At 43.8% G+C, this 20,053-nt stretch overlaps 1 protein-coding gene across 1 annotated transcript; it reads left to right on the top strand.

Annotated features, from left to right (window-relative positions):
* Positions 1-1,232: 1,232 nt before the first annotated feature.
* On the top strand, positions 1,233-13,101 carry c9 (complement C9). Its single transcript, XM_014138647.3, has 12 exons — positions 1,233-1,390; positions 1,518-1,626; positions 1,787-1,940; positions 5,158-5,299; positions 6,779-6,917; positions 7,683-7,916; positions 8,513-8,652; positions 8,846-8,946; positions 10,707-10,838; positions 11,358-11,533; positions 12,444-12,666; positions 12,785-13,101. The coding sequence occupies exons 1-12, from the start codon at positions 1,305-1,307 to the stop codon at positions 12,955-12,957; spliced, it is 1,809 nt and encodes a 602-aa protein (XP_013994122.1). The 5' UTR covers positions 1,233-1,304; the 3' UTR covers positions 12,958-13,101.
* The last annotated feature ends 6,952 nt before the right edge of the window (positions 13,102-20,053 follow it).

Raw genomic sequence — 20,053 nt, 5'->3', positions numbered from 1 at the left:
GGACTTTTATCTTGTCAATAATACCATTGCGTCACAAGTTTCTACAAACAAAGGAAGTATTTAAATATTTGCTCTTCTATTTACACAAACTCCAGTGGTCAGGGGGACAGCGGACATTTTCCCGTAACACTCTTGCATCAATAACTTTGCAGATGTTAGACGTAGCTAATTGTAATAATTTGATAATGGTAGATACAGTAGGCTTACTATAGTTCTGTTTGGTGCCAATAAATGTAAATTAAACAGGATATAGTACTATTAGAACCAGAGCTCTGCCTAACCTGAGTACAGGGGGTCCCTGATGTAAACTGGATCTCTTTCATCCATTGGAAAAGTGTATAAGACTGTCCTGCTGACTGTCCTTTAGCTACTCCATGTTGTCCTACTTTAGCTAGCTAGCTATGCTGTCCTACTTTAGCTACTCCATGTTGTTCTACTTTAGCTAGCTATGTCGTCCTACTTTAGCTAGCTATGCTGTCTTACTTTAGCTACTCCATGTTGTCCTACTTTAGCTAGCTATGCTGTCCTACTTTAGCTAGCTATGGTTGGTAAAGCGGGACAACAAAAAATGACTGAATTGTAACATTTTAACATAATATTGGCAACATTTTATTTTATTTTGATGCACCAGTACATAGTATACACATTTACATCACAGTTTGGCACAGTGCATTATTTATGACAGTTTTATAACCTTAACATCAAAACAGAAAAAAAAAAGAAAAAAAAAGCTGTCACTGATCTCACTGTGTTCTTCACAGAGGTGAGCTTCCTGTTTGAAGCTTGCTTTTCCCTCCTCTATAAGGTCACACCAATGAAGTGATGTGATTTTGATCATGTGGTTTCTCTGAAGGGCTTAGTAACAATAGTTTAGATTTTCACTTGTCAGATCAAGAAATAAACTGTCTCAAACTGAAAATATGGTTTTGGCTCAGAGTACACAAATGGATGTGTAATGCCTCCTATGAATATGATATTAACATTTGTCGTTTTTGTGTGATCAGGAAACGTCTTGAGGATTTCAGAAATGTATCATGTGTTGGGATAATATGTTGGATAGAAAAATGCAAAAGACACTGTATTTCGAAAATCTTCTGTCCATTTATTCAAATACACAATAATTGTAATAAATTGTGAAATAGGGGATAGTCCACCAACTCTACCATGAGTCCACTGATGACACTTTGGGTTACGTTTTTTCCATAAATCAAGATCCAAACTATCGATTTGTTCTGCAATCATTAACAGAAAGGCCGTACATATAAAGCAAGACAGACCAACCTTTTGTTTATCATTCTGCCATTATGAGGTCTGAGGTAGCTGCTGCTCTTCTCCTGGGGTTCTGTGCCGTGGCTGTGTCTGTGTCCGTGTCTGGTGATGAAAACAGAACGTACGTATGCTCTATTTGACACAAAATACTCTCATTACTCTTGTTTATTCTCCCATTACACAAATTACAATTAGAGGACACTTGTTCTAGTAATCTGAGCTCTGAACCTTGTATGTGTAACCCATAGAGGCAAACGGGACACTCGGGAGGTCAAGGTGGCTCCCCCCGACCCGGTGGACTGTGTCTGGAGCCTCTGGTCTGAGTGGACCCCCTGTAACAGCTGCACCAAGATACAGGTGGGTCTCAGATTAATAAAATATACAGATCAGGGCCTAGCAATTTTGCCTCCCAGTTTCTCATTTTTCTCAAATGTCAGTCTCAAATTATTCATGGCTTAAAAAGCATGAGTGAAACTTTGTATGCTCCTTAAGTGTGTGAACTCTGTCATGTTGGCAGCACCGTTCTCGGAGTGTGGAGGTGTTCGGCCAATTCGGTGGGAAGCCCTGTCAAGGACAGCCAATAGGAGAGCAGCAGGCGTGCACCATCGATGCTGTGTGTGAACAGGCCCTGCCCCCTGAGTGCTCCAGCACTGAGTTCACTTGTGAATCAGGTACTGTACCTCCCAATTAGGTCATAGCCATGAGTATGTCTGTGTATGGTGTTACATCCTGGCTCAAGATTGTAACAAACAATGAGAAACCACACACTGAGAAAAGGAATAACAAAATGAATTTATTCCATAAATAAAGTAAACACTCACAACAATAATCAGATGAAGGTCAGTAAATTACATGTCAACATGGAGAGAGGAATCTCTTGCTGAATGGGGAAACAGTGGCTTTATGCCAGAGCTGAGCTTTGACAAGTGTGCTCCATCAGCACTGACAACCCTCCCAGCTCCGCCCACCTCTCCTACTCCGCCCACCAATCTCCTGCAGGAGCAGTACTGAGAAGAGCTTTAACATCCTCAAAGGACCATTGACATAATGGAGAGCAGACAAAGTGGGCCTTTGCCTTAAGCAAGTCAGTAAGGGGTGCGGCCACAGTCGAAAAATTCTTACAAAACTGCGGTTGTAGCCGACCATCCCAAATAAAACGCTGGAGATCTTTTTTAGTGGTTGGAGGTGAGTAGTGATCAATGGCCAAAACTTTAGCGCGTACCGGCCGTACTTCCCCCTGACCGACAACTTTACCAAGGTATGTCACAGTTGCCCTGGTAAACTCACACTTTGCCAAGTTAATGGTAAGTCGAGCTTCTGCCAGGCGACCAAACAGTGCTGCTACACGGCACAAGTGTTGTTCCCATGTATCACTGTACACAACTACATCATCGAGGTACACAGCACATCCCTCCAATCCAGAAACAACCCTGTTCATAAGGCGTTGAAAAGTGGCTGGTGCATTTCGCAGAGTAGTAGAGGTGGGAGGGTCGTCAGTGCTGATGGGGCACACTTGTGAAAGCTCAGCTAAAGCCACTTTTTCCCCATTCAGCAAGAGATTCCTCTCACCATACATACCTTTGGTTGTTTTGTTGTGGCTTTGGCAGTTGACACCTAATTTACTGACCTTCCTGCCTCATCTGATTATTGTTGAGATTGTTTACTTTATGTATGGGATAAATTAATTTTGTTATTCCTTTATTCAGTGTGTGGTTTCCCATTATTTGTTACAATCTTCAGCCAGGTTGTAACAAGTGGGGGCTCATCCGGGACACTCTCTTGGTTACCTATCAGGGATACGTAACCCTCAGTAATGAACGGTTAATAAATGGATGCACTGTCAACCATACCCAATGGTTCTTTCAACTAGTCCTGAGGTGCAACAATTGAATCCCTTAATTTAGAAGCAGGTGCCGCTAATGCCATAGGCTTTATGGGCACATTAACCCCAGAAGGCATAGCTTTAACTCTAAGGACAGGGCATTCATTTTTCCAATGACCTTTACCATGGCAGTAATTGTAGAATTTACCATGATCTGATTTCACATGGGAACCACAGTCAACCCTTGAGACAAGGTCAGGCCCAGTAGGAAAGAATTTAGCCCCAAAACTATCCCTGCGACCATCACTGCTAAGATGCGGTTCCCCAAAGTGACCTTTATGCCTCAGCACATATTCATCAGCCAACACGGCAGCCTCCGAGGCGGTCTGCACCTTATGCTCATTTATGTATGTGGCAAGGCGGTCAGAGACAATCTTTGAACTGCTCCAACACAACTGCTCGTAGGTTGTAACATCGAACGAAGTGCACCATCGATTAAACTGGGTGCGCAAATCCCCTGCGAACTCAACACAAAAGTCTGTTTGTTAGCTTTTTTCCAGGTTCTAAACCACTGGCGATACGCTTCAGGAACTAACTCATAGGTGTGCAACACAGCAGCTTTAACTTTGCCATAGTTTAGGCTGTCAGCAACGTTAAGAGCCGAGTAGGCCTCTTGTGCTTTCCAGTTAGCACACATTGCAACATCAACACACGGTCGGTGTCAGGCCAATTCATGGAATCTGCTACCCTTTTCACTGAATTTCGGCCAGAGCCTCAATTTTCCAGCTACATCGAAGGAAAGGTGAGCACGAATTCCAGAGAAATCACCTTAACTGTCATTAAGAGACATGTCAGAGAGCTTACCAGCTCTGACCAAATCTAAACGGACTTGTTGCAGCATCAGTTTGGCACGCTCCATTTCCTGTTTAAACCTTTCTACCTCCAACTCCTTTTCCAAGTCTTGTTGCTGTTTCAGCCTATCATGCTCTAGTTGTAGCAACAACAGTTCCTTTAGCTGTTCAAAAGATAAAACAGGATTATGGGCATTTGTAGTGGATCGAAATGTAGCCAAACCAGGAGAAAACAACTCCATTACAATGCTGGATTCAATCAAGTTGGCCTTTAGTATGGACTTAACCGTCTCTTTCATGCGTTTATCATCAATCTCAATGTTATATGTCGCAATTCATAACAATTGATGTTTAGTATAGCAATCCAGAAGCTCCTCCCTCAGTACTAGGAATAATTCCTCAATGTTTGCCATAGTCAAACAGTCAACCAACTATGACTGAACAAAATACTGCTCTCACCCCAATTGAGTACCCCAAACCAGAATCAGTGTCAACCACAAAGGAGAGAAAAAAAATATTAAAAAAAATGGAGCTTCCCCAAGACCTATTACTAGCTCAACCCTAGTCTTCATGCACTTTCTGGCGGTGGGTATTAATGCACTTCAGCCCGCAGTCACAGACAAAGCTCCCAGCAAGCTGGTTACCCCTCTGAGCCACGGATGTGCTCCCGAGACAACTGCTCCAGCCACGGTCACCACACAAAAAATAACAAAGAGATAACCCTGCCCAACGTGTGTCAACTGCCAAAGCCACATCAAAACAATCAAAGGTATGCATGGAGAGAGGAATCTCTTGCTAAGTGGGGGAACAGTGGCTTTATGCCACAGCTGAGCTTTCACAAGTGTGCCCCATCAGCACTGACGACCCTCCCAGCGCCGCACACCTCTCCTACTCCGCCCACCAATCTCCTGCAGGAAGTAAGCACAGCAAAACCCAGTAGACAGAGCAGGGAAGGGTCGTCACAATGGTGCCTCCATCTTTCAGATCGAATATGACACTGAATCTGTGTGCATCAAGCTGGCGACAGTATTTCAGTTAGGGCAGGCTGTTTACTCTGAGCAGCTATGGACTAAAGTTAAGTTAACAGTAATACAATTTACACAGTTGCAGTAGTGTTATTGCAGTGAATTAATTGCTTAAAACTGTCATCATACACTGATCATGCACGTTTCTGTCTGTCTGTGTTTCTCGCTCTCTCTCCCTCTCTTTGTGAAGGTGCATGTATTAAGTTGAGACTGTCGTGTAACGGAGACTATGACTGCGAGGACGGGTCAGACGAGGACTGTGAGCCCGTACGTAAGCCATGTGGCACAAAGTTGTACGACACCAACGAACAGGGCAGGACTGCAGGATATGGGTCAGCACAGCAGCACTCACCTCTCAAACACCTGCAGTAGCAGACCAAATAGTGTTCAAATAGCATTTATTTTTGTTTTAAATATTTTAGATCAGTTTAGTTTGTTAGTCACATGCACAGGATCGCAGATGTAATCGCAGGGTACACTAAAATTCTAATGCTCCCAGCTCAAACAGTGCAGGTCAAAAAAGAAGTGAATGAGACAATAATAATAATAATAATAAAACTGTACAATGATAAATGTCCATTGGGGGGGTGAAGGCAGGGTAAGTGTCCGTAGAGGGGGGGAGCAGCAGGGGAGGGAATGAGAAGTGAATGAAACAATAATAAAAATGAATAATATATACATATTTACAGTGTAACAATGATAAATGTCCATTGGAGTGTAGGCAGGGTAAATGTTTGTTGTTGAGGTTGAAGAGTTGCTGCCTTGCCTTCTTCACTACGGTGTCCGTGTGGTTTGACCATTTCAGCTCATTAGAGATGTGTACACCGAGGAACTTTGCGTTTTTTATCGTCTCCACGGGGCACCGTTGATGTGGATGGGGACGTGCCCAACCTGGTTCCTCCTGAAGTCCACAATCAGCTCCTTTATTTTGCTGATGTTGAAGGAGAGGTTGTTTACCTGGCACCACATCGTCGGAGTGCCTACCTCCTCCATGTAGGCTGTCTTGTCGTTGTTGGTAATCAGGCCTACTACTGTCGTGTCGTCAGCGAACTTGATGATGGAGTTGGAACTGTGTGAAACCACGAAGTCGTGGGTATACAGGGAATACAGAAGGGGACTGAGGATGCACCCTTCTGGGGCCTCTGTGTTGAGGATCATTGTGGCGGAAGTAATGATGCCACCTGGGGGCAACCCATCAGGAAGTTCAGGACCCAGTTGCATAGGGAGGAGTTCAGTCCCAGGGTCGGGAGCTTTGTGATGAGTTTAGATGGCAGCATGGTATTGAAGATAGAGCTGTAGTCAATGAACAGCAACCTCACATACTGTATGCATTCCTTTTGTCCAGGTGGATGAGGGCAGTGTGCAGTGCAATGGTGATTGCTTTGTTCATGGATCTGTCAGGGCGGTAGGCAAATTGGAGAGGGTTGAGTGTGTCGGGAGGAAGGAGGTGATGTAGTCTTTGACTAGCCTTTCGAAGCATTTCATGATGACGGAAGTTAGTGCTATGGATTACTAGTCATTCAGTTCAGTTACTTTCCCTTTCTTGAGCACGGGGATGATAGCTGCACTTGATTGAGTATGTCTGGTGCAATAGAATCAATTGAATAGTCCCAAAAATGCAGACCTCGGCTCCAGGCACAGTCAAAGACACAAAGTAAAGAAAACAAATACTATTTGAACTCAGGTCTGCTCCTGCATGCTCTCCAGCAGCCATTCAGGTCCCTGACTGAATACAGAGATCTACAACATGTCCATAGAAATACATATTATATTAGTGTTCTTTTAAGTTCTGTGTCTTTATGCTGTGACAGAATCAACATCTTGGGCATGGAGCCCCGTATAAACCCCTTCAACAACGACTACTTCAATGGGATGTGCAACAAGGTGAAGAACACCAATAACAACGAGTACAACAGGCTGCCTTGGAACGTGGGCTTGCTCAACTATGAGGTGAGTAAGACCTAGCCTGGAATTTGCCTTCACTTCAGTAAAACAATATTGAAACTGAGAGATATTGTCCCGATCGTCGTACAGAGCGGACCAAGGCACAGCGTGAGTTGAGTGCCACATAATTTTAACGCACAGCACAGCACAGCACAGCACAGCACAGCACAGCACAGCACAGCACAGCACAGCACAGCACAGCACAGCACATAGGCACTAACTGAACCAATATCCCACAAAGTAGGTGGGCGAAAGGGCTTCCTAAATATGATCCCCAATTAGAGGCAACGATTACCGGCTGCCTCTAATTGGGAACCATACAACTCACCAACATAGAAATAGAATGACTAGAACACCCCCCTAGTCATGCTCTGACCTAAACACTATAGAGAACCAAGGGCTCTCTATGGTCAGGGCGTGACAGATATTCAGCTCAGATTTCAGACTAAGATGAATCACGTCTCCGTCCATAAATGTGACTTTTCAATTCTTGCATTGTAATTCCAAATCATCTTTATGTCATCATCTTTATGTCATTTCAAATCAGTTCTTAAATTGCACTGACCCAAACCATTCTGGCTTTATGATGTTGTCTGTATATTTGATCAAAGTTCCATCCCACATTGTGACAGACTGTTAACGTTTAGTAGCTGGCCAATGAGCATGTGAGATTTGCTTCTGGGTTTGAAGATTAGACAGTACAGTATGTAACACTTCAGCAAATTCAAACCTTTGTGATTGACCTCTGACCCCTGCATGTGTCTTTCCCAGACTATAGCAGAGGAGACCGTTTCCAAAGAGATCTATGAGGACACATACACCCTGCTGAGGGAACTGATGACTGAGACCAAGTTGACTGTGAGCGCTGGTTTGAACTTAAAATTCACCCCCACAGAAAAGTCTATGGCCAAGTCCAATACGACTGTGTCAGGAGGGGTTGGTTTGGATGCTGAGTATGACAGGACACAGATGATCAAGGAGGTCTCGGAGTACTCTACCATCAAGGTACAGTAGTCTTCATGTTATACTGTAGTGTACGCTCTCTGTACCCCATGGAAAATGTACTTTCAGTCCACTAGCATTTGTCACAGGCTTCGTAAGGACTGGACCAAGGCGCAGCGGGTAAAGTGCTCATCTTCTTAATTTATTCGAAATAACACTTAAACAAACGACGAAACAGTCCCATAAGGTGCACAGACTATACAGGAAATAACCACCCACAAAACACAAGTGAAACAAACCTCAACTAAATATGGCCTCCAATTAGAGGCAACGACAACCAGCTTCCTCTAATTGGAGGTCCTACCAAAAACCCAACATAGAAATAGAAAACTAGATTTAAACATAGAAATAGAAAACATAGAACCTAAACCAAAAACACCAAAACACACAAAACAAACACCCCCTGCCACGCCCAGACCAAACTACAATGACAAATAACCCCTTTTACTGGTCAGGACGTGACAGTATTTGTTTATTTCATCCGTCTTGTAAATCACAGAGGCTTTATATTTGATGGAAGTCTAAAATGTCTTGGTTGATTTTTAGTTTAAACTCCCTGATTTGAATTTATGAATTGATGTTGGTCCTTGTCCAATTAGAACAAGAGTTTCATGCGTGTGAACGGCCATGTGCAGCTGAGCACCTATAGGATGCGTTCCCGGGACCTTCAGGTGGCTGGGGAGTTTCTAGAGCATGTCAAGTCTCTACCTCTGGAGTACGAGAAAGGACAGTACTTCAGGTTGGACTGTTATCATTACACTAGAAACACATTGTTTTTGTGACTATATCTTATGTAAATTGATATATACTGTATATAAATTGTTGTGTATGTATTTGCCTACTCCTGCTTGGACAATTGTGGGATGGATAAAATATTTTGAGTTGAGTTGAATGGAATGGAATTTAATGGAATTGAATTGAATGGAATGCAGCTTTCTGGAGGACTACGGGACTCACTACACCAGGAATGGGAAGTCTGGAGGAGAGTACCAGCTGATCTACGTTCTCAACCAGGACACCATCAAGGACAAAAGTAGGGATCTTAAAATCGTGTTGTGTCTTTCTACCAACACCACTCTTAAAGGTCCAATGCAGCTGTTTTTATATCAATATCAAATCATTTCTGGGTAACAATTAAATACCTTATTGTAATAGATTTCCATTAAAATTGGCAAAAATAACTTTTTAGGAAAGAAACTATTTCTCAACCAACAATTTTATAGGACTGGCTGGGAGTGGGGAGGGGAAAACGGAAAACTAGCTGTTATTGGCAGAGAGGTTTAGAACATTGTTATTGGTCAATTAACCTATTTACTGTATGGTGATGTCACCATGGAAAGACAAAACTCCCGCCAATGCAAACCTGCTGATTAGAAGTTCCTGTGTAGAGTGTATTTTTTACCAGCAACAATCAGGAAACTAGATGGTTATTTTCCGGGAAGAAAAATTGGTGGGACTTGGTTTAAACTCTTTACAAGTATTTTTGTGGTAGTGGAAGAAGTTTCAAATATTTTACTTAAGTAGTTATTGTTATTGCTGTTCTGATTTCAGATTTGAATATCAGAGAAGTAGACCAAGGTGTCATACCCTTTAAGTTTTTGTCTACGACACACATTGTTGAGAAGAGTGGTCAAGGTAGCTGATTAGTGTTATTAGTAGCAACGTTTACTCATTGTCTCATGCTTAGAATGTTCTCCCACATTGTTCTAATTTGAAAGTTCTGAAAAGTTCCATAGCAGTTAATTCAACAGTGGGAACTTAGCTAAATGAGTTGATGTGGTTACTAAAACATCTGTAGCTCTTGATTGGTAGTATATATTTCTGTTCTTATTTCCAGATATGTATCGCACAGAAGTAGACCAAGATGTCTACTTCAACTTTGGTCTAACTTGTTCTGAAAGTGGTCAAAACGTCAGTTGTTAGGAAAAAGTTGGCAAAACATTGTTAATGCAGTTACTAAAACAGCTGTATTGTTAGATCCGTAGCAGATATTTTTGTTCCGTGGACTGATTGGAATAGCAGAGAAGTGGATGAAGATTTCATACCCTCTAACTTCTTGTCTAACTTGTTCGGAAAGTGGTCAAAATGTCAGTTGTTTTTAAAGTTACAGAAAATGTTATTGATGCTGTAACGGTACCATATAATTCTGTTATTATTTCAGATTTGAATAGCAGAGTAGATGAAGATGTATAAGTGTTTTGTATAAGTGTTTAGCCAAAGTAGCTGATTTGTGTCAAAAGTTGCATTGTTGCATTTACAGTGAATGGAAGTTTGAAGTGATGATGTCACAATTAAAGTGAATGAAGTTGGACAAAAAGCGTAAATAATATCAAACAGTTGTGTGCAAGCACACTATTTCAGACCAGTCTGCACATTTTAAAGTTTGAGTGGTGTTTCTAGCTTAAATGGTGAAAGAGGAGTAGTGTGCATAAGAAGATGTATGACGAAGATTTAAAGTCGGGACTTTTGCTTTCACAATTGCCATCTGATTTTTGTTTAAATCACACTTTTACAGTGTTAGTTTCATCAGCTGTTGTACATATGATATAAGAAAAACACAATTTTGACTGCACTGGGCCGGCTACCACTGATACATGAAACATCAATACTAGCTAGGGCTCTTATTCAAAACAGCTCAACATTGTATTGAGGATCAGAGAGAAAATATTTGGTTCTATATGAATGTTTTTTATAATGATTTGGGAAAATGAATGAAATGTGACCATATAGAAACCTCTCCTGTTTGCAGTGATGTCCGTATTTGATGTTTTAGCAATGTTGTCTCTCCTATAGAGCTGACTGAGAGAAAGCTCCAGGACTGCATTAAAGTTGGAATCTCAGGAAACTTTGACACCAACATCGGGATTGGAGGAGATGCCCACATCAGACCGGGATACTGTAAAGACACTGTGAATAAAAACACAGGTCCGTCAACACAAACATACCGTTTATCTAATCCTTATTTTACCAGGTAAGTTGACTAAGAACACATTCTCATTTACAGCAAAGATCTGGGGAATAGTTACAGAGGAGAGGGGATGAATGAGCCAATTGTAGACTGGGGATGATTATGTGACCAGGATGGTATGAGGGCCAGATTGGGAATTTAGCCAGGACACCAGCATTAACACCCCTACTCTTACAATAAGTGCCAAGGGATCCTTAGTGACCACAGAAAGTCAAGACACCCGTTTAATGTCCCATCTGAAAGACGGCAGCCTACACAGGGCAATGTCCCCAATCAAGAGTGTCTCCTACTGGCCCTCCAACACCACTTCCAGCAGCATCTGGTCTCCCATCCAGGGACCAACCAGGACCAACCCTGCTTAGCTTCAGAGGCAAGCCAGCAGTGGCATGCAGGGTGGTATGCTGCTGGCACGCACGCACGCACACCACAAACACCCACCCCCCTTCCTGATTCCTATGGTGGCTCTGTATCCACAGATGAGAAGGAGGGCAAGGCGCTGGTGGATAAGGTGATAACTGTAGTCAGGGGCGGAACCTTGGAGACCGCTGTCGCCATGAGAACCCAGATAATGAAGGAGGGGCTAGTGGACATAAATACCTATCAGAACTGGGCCCGGACAGTCGGCGATGCCCCTGCACTCCTCAGTAGTGAGGTGAGGGCACAATTCCAAATCCATCCCATACTGTCTCATTCCTATAAACACTGTGTAGATCTGAAAGAAGGTGTTACATTGCCCAAAAGGGGATTGGTAAAGTTGTATTTTTGTATACAAAAATATATACTGTATGTATATTAAAACATACAATCTACCTGCAGTGAAGCCACCCCCCCCCCCCTGAAAAAACAAAAACAAACAAAACCTCCCCTTGCATTCCCCCCAAGCCACTGTCCCCCAAAGCACCAACAACCAACAAAATGAACAAAAGATATATATTTTTTTAAAGGAAAACAGAAACAACAACAGAAAATAACAAAAAATAACAACAGAAATCAACAACTGAAAACAAGAGAAAACAAAATACATCCAGGACAACAAACATCATAACAGCAAGGCCAACTGAATACGTTTCAGTGCATGTTTGCACTATTTACATCTGTGTGTGTGTGCACATGCATGGGTTTGAATGCGAGTGGATGTAACAGCGTTGCCCCTCAGTGTCATTCAAATTTGTTTATTTTGACTTTATTTGTTACTTTTATCTTTGACCGTCATTCTATCCCCCGCCCAATAACTCCACTTCCATTTGTCTCCAGTTCACATCACAACCCTCAGTTTCCTTGAGTTGTATTGAATTGAACTGAAGTGAATGTTACAGTAAGTCAGTTTCCTCTCCTCTCCTCCTCCTCTCCTCTCCTCTCTCTTCTCTTCTCTTCTCTTCTCTTCTCTTCTCTTCTCTTCTCTTCTCTTCTCTTCTCTTCTCTTCTCTTCTCTCTCTTCTCTTCTCTTCTCTTCTCTTCTCTTCTCTTCTCTTCTCTTCTCTTCTCTTCTCTTCTCTTCTCTTCTGTCTGTCTGTCTGTCTGTCTGTCTGTCTGTCTGTCGGTCTGTCTGTCTCCCCTCGTAGCCAGAACCCATTCAGACCCTGATCCCACTGAGTATGCCTGATGCCAACACCAGGAGGCTTAACATGCAGAGAGCCACTCAGGAGTACGAGGCTGAGTACAGTGTGTGCAAGTGTAAGCCCTGTCACAACGGGGGCACTCTGGCCCTGCTGGACGGGAAGTGCCTGTGTCTCTGTCTGCCCCAGTTTGAAGGTCTGGCCTGCCAGGATGCCAAGGCTGATAACAGTGAGTGGAGCCAGCCGTTGTATACACACGCATGCCCAAGCATGTATGCACGCATAAGCGCACTGTCCTATGTATATAGTTAAAGCTGTCAAGCTGAAAATATAGTTTTCTTCTCCAGATAAGAATACTAAAACCCCCGTGGAGAGTGTTCCTCAGGAGGGGAACTGGTCGTGTTGGGCAGCCTGGTCAGGCTGCAGTGGAGGAAAACGTATCAGGACCCGCAGCTGTAACACACAGGGCCTCTCTGGTGCCACCTGCAGTGGAGACACAGTCGCTGAAGACTACTGCTGAGCACACTCTTGTTCAGAACACTATGATGACACAGCATAACTAACGGAACCCCATACATGTAGACAAAGAGGAGTTAATGCATCTTATACACATATGTTCGCACACACACACACACACACACACACACACACACACACACACACACACACACACACACACACACACACACACACACACACACTCTCATACACACACACACACACTCACTCAGTCACTCAGTCACTCAGTCACACACACTCACTCACTCACTCACTCACTCACTCACTCACTCACTCACTCACTCACTCACTCACTCACTCACTCACTCACTCACTCACTCACTCACTCACTCACTCACTCACTCACTCACTCACTCACTCACTCACTCACTCACTCACTCACACACACACACACTCACTCACTCACTCACTCACTCACTCACTGACTCACTCACTCACTCACTCACTCACTCTCTCACACACTCATACACTCATACACACACGCAAACACATCCACCCGCATGCGCCAGACACGGAACCCCATACATGTAGACAAAGAGGAGTTAATGCATCTTATACACATATGTTCGCACACACACACTCACACACACACACACACACACAGGCCTATTTAATTTTTTTATATTAAAAACTGTATCAACGTATTCCTTGAAGTAGGCCTAGTTCTGTTTAACAAATAAACATTTTCCAATCAAGTTTGACCTTTAAGTGAGAGTTCATGATGAAAGGTATCCACACAAAACATGAAAACATCCAATTACATTACATATTTAAAATTCATCCTAATCTCAAGTGTTCACTAGACTGTGACCTGAAGTAGCTTCCTTTGACTGATCGTCAAACAAGGAAAATTATTCCGCCTTGTGGCCAACAGTGGGTAATACAATTCATATGGTCCTTAGAAACCTTAGGTTTGTCTTCATGATCATCTTTCAAAATCTCATAATCTCTGGAAGTTAAGGGAAATGGAGGCTTGAAATGCTAATGCATTTTAACCGAAACCTATCGTTGTTGTTTGGCAATCATAATGTCATGATCCTTCCTTCAGGGGGCCAAATAATATCTAGAACCATAATGTTCTCGTGTTAAAATATGCACAAAATGTATCAAACATTAAGGACACCTTCTCTTTCCATGACATAGACTGACCAGGTGTATCCAGGTGAAAGCTACGATCCCTTATTGAGTTCACTTGTTAAATCTATTTCAATCAGTGTAGAAGAAGGGGAAGATTTTTGAAGGTTAAAGAAGGATTTGAGGCTTTTCTGAGGGCAAAGGGGGGGGGGTGCAACTCAATATTAGGAAGCTGTTCTTAATGTTTTGAACACTCAGTGTATATACAGTGCATTCAGAAAGTATTCAGACCCCTTCCCTTTTTCCACATTTTGTTACATTACAGCCTTATTCTAAAATGGATTAAGTAAAACATTTTCCTCATCAATCTAAACACAATACCTCATAACGACAAAGCGAAAATAGGTTTTTAGACATTTTTGAAAATGTATAAAAGAACAAAACAGAAATGCCTTATTTATATAAGTATTCAGACCTTTTGCTTTGAGACTCGAAATTGAGCTCAGGTGCATCCTGTTTCCATTGATCATCCTTAAGATGTTTCTACAATTTTATTGGAGTCCACCTGTGGTAAATTCAATTGATTGGACATGATCTAGAAAGGCGCACACCCATCTATATAAAGTCCCACAGTTGACAGTGCATGTCAAAGCAAAAACCAAGCCATGAGGTCGAAGGAATTGTCCGTAGAGGTCCAAGACAGAATTGTGTCAAGGCAAAAATCTGAGGAAGGGTAACAAAAAAGGTTGGCACAATTGAAGGTCACCAAGAACACAGTGGACTGGAAGAAGTTTGGAACCACCATAACTCTTCTTAGAGCTGGCCGCCCGGCCAAAACGAGCAATTGGGTAGAGAAGGGCCTTGGTCATGGAGGTGACCAAGAACCAGATGGTCACTCTGACAGAGTTCTAGAGTTCCTCTGTGGAGATGGGAGAACCTTCCAGAAGGACAACCATCTCTGCAGCACTCCACCAATCAGGCCTTTATGGTAGAGTGGCCAAACAGAAGCCACTCCTCAGTAAAAGGCACATGACAGCCCACTTGGTGTTTGCCGAAAGGCACCTAAAGGACTCAGACAATGAGAAACAAGATTCTCTGGTCTGATAAAAACCAAGATGGAACTCTTTTGCCTGAATGCCAAGCGTCACATCTGGAGAAAACTTGGCACCATCCCTACGGTGAAGCATGGTGGTGGCAGCATCATGTTGTGTGGATGTTTATCAGCGGCAGGGACTGGGAGACTAGTCAGGATCGAGGGTAACATGAACGGAGCAAAGTACAGAGAGATCCTTGATGAAAACCTGCTCCAGTGAGTCCAGGACCTCAAACTGGGGCGAAGGTTCACCTTCAAACAGGACAGCAGCCCTAAGCACACAGCCAAGACAATGCAGGAGTGGCTTTGGGACAAGTCTCTGAATGTCCTTGAGTGGCCAGCCAGAGGAGAGACCTGAAAATAGCTGTGCAGCAATGCTACCCACCCAACTTGACAGAGCTTGAGAGGATCTGCATAGAAGAATGGGAGAAACTCCCCAAATACAGGCTTTTAGCGTCATACCCATGAAGACTTGAGGCTGTAATCGTTGCCAAAGGTGCTTCAACAAGGCACTGAATAAAAGGTCTGAATACTTATGTAAATCAAATCAAATCAAATCAAAGTTTATTTGTCAGGTGTAGACCTTACAGTGAAATGCTTACTTACAGACTCTAACCAATAGCGCAAAAAAGGTATTAGGTGAACAATAGGTAGGTAAAGAAATAAAACAACAGTAAAAAGACAGGCTATATACAGTAGTGAGGCTACATACAGACACCGGTTAGTCAGGCTGATTGAGGTAGTATGTACATGTAGATATGGTTAAAGTGACTATGCATATATGATGAACAGAGTAGCAGTAGTGTAAAAGAAAGGTTGGCGAGTGGTGGGTGGGACACAATGCAGATAGCCCGGTTAGCCAATGTGCGGGAGCACTGGTTGGTCGGCCCAATTGAGGTAGTATGTACATGAATGTACAGTTAAAGTGACTATGCATATATGATAACCAGAGAGTAGCAGCAGCGTAAAAAGAGGGGTTGGGGGGGGGGGGGGTGCACACAATGCAAATAGTCCGGGTAGCCATTTGATTACCTGTTCATGAGTCTTATAGCTTGGGGGTAAAAACTGTTGAGAAGCCTTTTTGTCCTAGGCTTGGCACTCCGGTACCGCTTGCCATGTGGTAGTAGAGAGAACAGTCTATGACTGGGGTGGCTGGGGTCTTTGACAATTTTTAGGGCCTTCCTCTGACACCGCCTGGTGTAGAGGTCCTGGATGGCAGGCAGCTTAGCCCCAGTGATGTACTGGGCCGTACGCACTACCCTCTGTAGTGCCTTGAGGTCAGAGGCCGAGCAGTTGCCGTACCAGGCAGTGATGCAACCAGTCAGGATGCGCTCGATGTTGCAGCTGTAGAACCTTTTGAGGATCTCAGGACCCATGCCAAATCTTTTTAGTTTCCTGAGGGGGAATAGGCTTTGTCGTGCCCTCTTCACGACTGTTTTGGTGTATTTGGACCATTCTATTTTGTTGTTGATGTGGACACCAAGGAACTTGAAGCTCTCAACGTGCTCCACTACAGCCCCGTCGATGAGAATGGGGGCGTGCTCGGTCCTCCTTTTCCTGTAGTCCACAATAATCTCCTTAGTCTTGGTTACGTTGAGGGATAGGTTGTTATTCTGGCACCACCAGGCCAGGTCTCTGACTTCCTCCCTATAGGCTGTCTCGTCATTTTCGGTGATCAGGCCTACCACTGTTGTGTCGTCTGCACACTTAATGATGGTGTTGGAGTCGTGCCTGGCCATGCAGTCGTGGGTGAACAGGGAGTACTGGAGGGGACTGAGCACGCACCCCTGGGGAGCTCCAGTGTTGAGGATCAGCGTGGCAGATGTGTTGCTACCTACCCTCACCACCTGGGGGCGGCCCGTGATATTTCTGTTTAAAAAATGCTATACATTTGCAAACATTTCTAAAAACCTGTTTTTGCTTTGTGATTATGGGGTATTGCGTGTGGATTGATAAGAAGAAAAAAACCATTTAATACATTTTTGAATAATGCTGTAACGTAACAAAATGTCAAAACAGTCAAGGGGTCTGAATACTTTCCGAATGCACTGTAAGTTAAATGCGTTATCGTTAGAGAGCTTCCACAAAAAAGTTATCCTCTTTTGTCTACTAAGGAAATTTACCTAACGGCACTGGAGGGCCATATACATTTACAGAAAAACAACAGCCGGTAAATCTGATCAGCCCGTTGCTGTCACAAACACATTTTACAAAACATGTATCCTACATTCCAAATATGCATGAAACCATGAAACCATACTAAAAGAAGTCATCCAAAACAGCATTGTTCCTAAAACACAGTGCTGCTGTGTATCTTTCCACTTTGGCCCACTTCAAAAAGTGTTGGGTAAAGTATGTATTAATGGCCTAATAACTCATCTCTAAAAACATGGCCACATTCCAAGCAGCTACACCATGGAAATGAGAAACAGATGCGCTGAAGCTGGGAGAGAGACGGGAGAGGATGGAGAGAAAGCAAAAGAGAGTGATAAGGAGAGAGATATAGAAGGATAGAGAGAGAGGGGGAGAGAGGGAGAGAGGGGAGAGAGAGGGAGAGGGGGAGAGAGGGAGAGAGAGAGAGGGGGAAAGACAAACTAAGATCTGGACAGGACATGGAGACTGACAAATGAAGGTGATTGAGATTCAGAGATGGTTTATTTTGACATGGACAGGAGAAAAACAAGATATCTGATATATTTTTTATTGTGTATACATTCTTCGATAAAAAGGTGCTATCTAGAACCTAAAATGTTTCTTTGGCTGTAAATTAGGTTTGCAGTATGTAGACATCTTAGGCTAGCAATAAGTATGTATACAAGAGAGCTCTCTTTCGATATGAACATATTTGGGCATTACCTCTCACATAGCCATGTTTATCATTTGACACAAGTCTGAACTGGTAACAGCAGGGTTCCTAGATTGAGCAAACTGGAACCAGACAGGCCAGGTCGTAAAGATGTTTCTGATCCTCTCTGTCCTGCTGGTCTCTGTGTCCCGCTGGTCTCTGTGTCCCGCTGGTCTCTCTGTCCCGCTGGTCTCTGTGTCCCGCTGGTCTCTGTGTCCCGCTGGTCTCTGTGTCCCGCTGGTCTCTGTGTCTCGCTGGTCTCTCTGTCCCGCTGGTCTCTGTGTCCCGCTGGTCTCTGTGTCTCGCTGGTCTCTCTGGCCCGCTGGTCTCTCTGTCCCGCTGGTCTCTCTGTCCCGCTGGTCTCTGTGTCTCGCTGGTCTCTGTGTCCTGCTGGTCTTTGTGTCTCGCTGGTCTCTGTGTCTCGCTGGTCTCTGTGTCCTGCTGGTCTCTGTGCCTCGCTGGTCTCTGTGTCTAGCTGGTCTCTGTGTTCTGCTGGATAAAACCAGGATGGAGATTTATCTGGGGTTTTACAGCATAAAGGAAAGTGACAGTGACAGTGGATGTTGATGAGGCAGAAAGATAGCAGCTCCCTGGTGTTTGAACTTTTACCCTCTCGTCATGAAACTACTGCTACACAGACTCATGCTCCGTATGGCTTACACGTGCACATTCATAACACATCACACACATATGGTACACACACACACACACACATACGCACACACACACACGTTACTTTTAACAACCAGAAGGTATTATCCTTTTTACTACATAGCACTTCACTGTCAAGTCCATTCTGCCTTTGTTAAAGCCTCTGCTAACATCCACAAGTGTCCTGACCCCTTTTGTGACGTTGTTTATCTGTTTCCATCTGAGAGCTGTGAACAAAGTCATTAGCACTGGCCTAATGCTCCTAGATCCTGCTCTCACAATGGCTAGAAAAGGCTTGAGATGAACTGTGATATTTGCCTAGCTCGGCTGGCTTTGATTTGCCTGTTTGCTCTCGGGTTTAAATTGAGTCATTTACCGTCAACACTGCAAGCATGACTGGAGATCCCTGCGCCTGAGCCAAGCTTGTTAAACAAACAGTGGTGGAGTGGTAGAGCGAGAGGGAGGGGGAGGGAGGGAAAGCGGGAGAAGGGGGGAGAGAGTGGAGAGAGAGGTAGAGAGAGAGAGAAAGCAGAGGGAGGGAGGGAGGGAGGGAGGGAGGGAGGGAGGGAGGGAGGGAGGGAGGGAGAGAGAAAATGTGGGGGTGTCAAAGTGTTGGTTTGCTTACAAAGCAATGAGAGTACTGCCACTGCTGCCACTGTCTGAAAGTTGCACAGTAATACATCAAATGAACTGCAGCACTGCAGCATACCTTAAAGGTATGCGTTTCTAACACATTTAAAATACTGGCATGAGATCTTTTAGGCAGCCTTTCCAATGTGATCACTTCTCCATTGCTGTTACGCTTAGGTAATGGAGACAGTAGAGATTAATCTTATCATTTCATTTGTGCAACATAGATAAGGAAACGGAAGGGGAAAAAGGCATATGATTGGCCTCTTATAATTATATTTTGGTTCCACAAACAAATCTTGTGATAAACCCTCATATTCTGACTGCTTGTTGCTTGGCTTGTTTCAATAGCCGCTACGACTCAAACACTTTTTGGCCTCAGTCTTAGCCTTGACTTCTCTCTCTCTCTCTCTCTCTCTCTCTCTCTCTCGCTGTCTGTCTCTCTCTCTGTGTCTGTGCTGTCTCTCTCCCCCCCTCTCTCTCTTTAAGCTTTATTTAATTAGGCAAGTCAGTTAAGAACAAATTCTTATTTACAATGATGGCCTACCAGGGAACAGTGGGTTAACTGCCTTGTTCAGGGTTAGAACGACTGATTTCTACCTTGGGGATTCAATTCAGCAACCTTTTGGTTACTGTCCCAACGCTCTAACCACTGGGCTACCTGCCGCCCCAATGTCTGTCTGTCTGTCTGTCTGTCTGTCTGTCTGTCTGTCTGTCTGTCTGTCTGTCTGTCTGTCTGTCTGTCTGTCTGTCTGTCTGTCTGTCTGTCTGTCTGTCTGTCTGTCTGTCTGTCTGTCTGTGCTG

This window comes from Salmo salar, chromosome 13 (assembly GCF_965601325.2).
Source record: "Salmo salar chromosome 13, fSalSal1, whole genome shotgun sequence".
In the NCBI taxonomy this organism is placed as follows: Eukaryota; Metazoa; Chordata; class Actinopteri; order Salmoniformes; family Salmonidae; genus Salmo; species Salmo salar.
Note: the sequence above shows the minus strand (reverse complement) of the source record. Positions and strands in the feature narration are given on the sequence as shown.

Coding starts and splice junctions, on each gene's coding strand:
- c9 (XM_014138647.3), top strand. CDS start 1,305: ATGAGGTCTGAGGTAGCTGCTGCTCTTCTCCTGGGGTTCTGTGCCGTG. Junction 6,918..7,682: donor TGGGCTTGCTCAACTATGAG/GTGAGTAAGACC, acceptor TGTCTTTCCCAG/ACTATAGCAGAGGAGACCGT. Junction 12,667..12,784: donor GGATGCCAAGGCTGATAACA/GTGAGTGGAGCC, acceptor TTTCTTCTCCAG/ATAAGAATACTAAAACCCCC.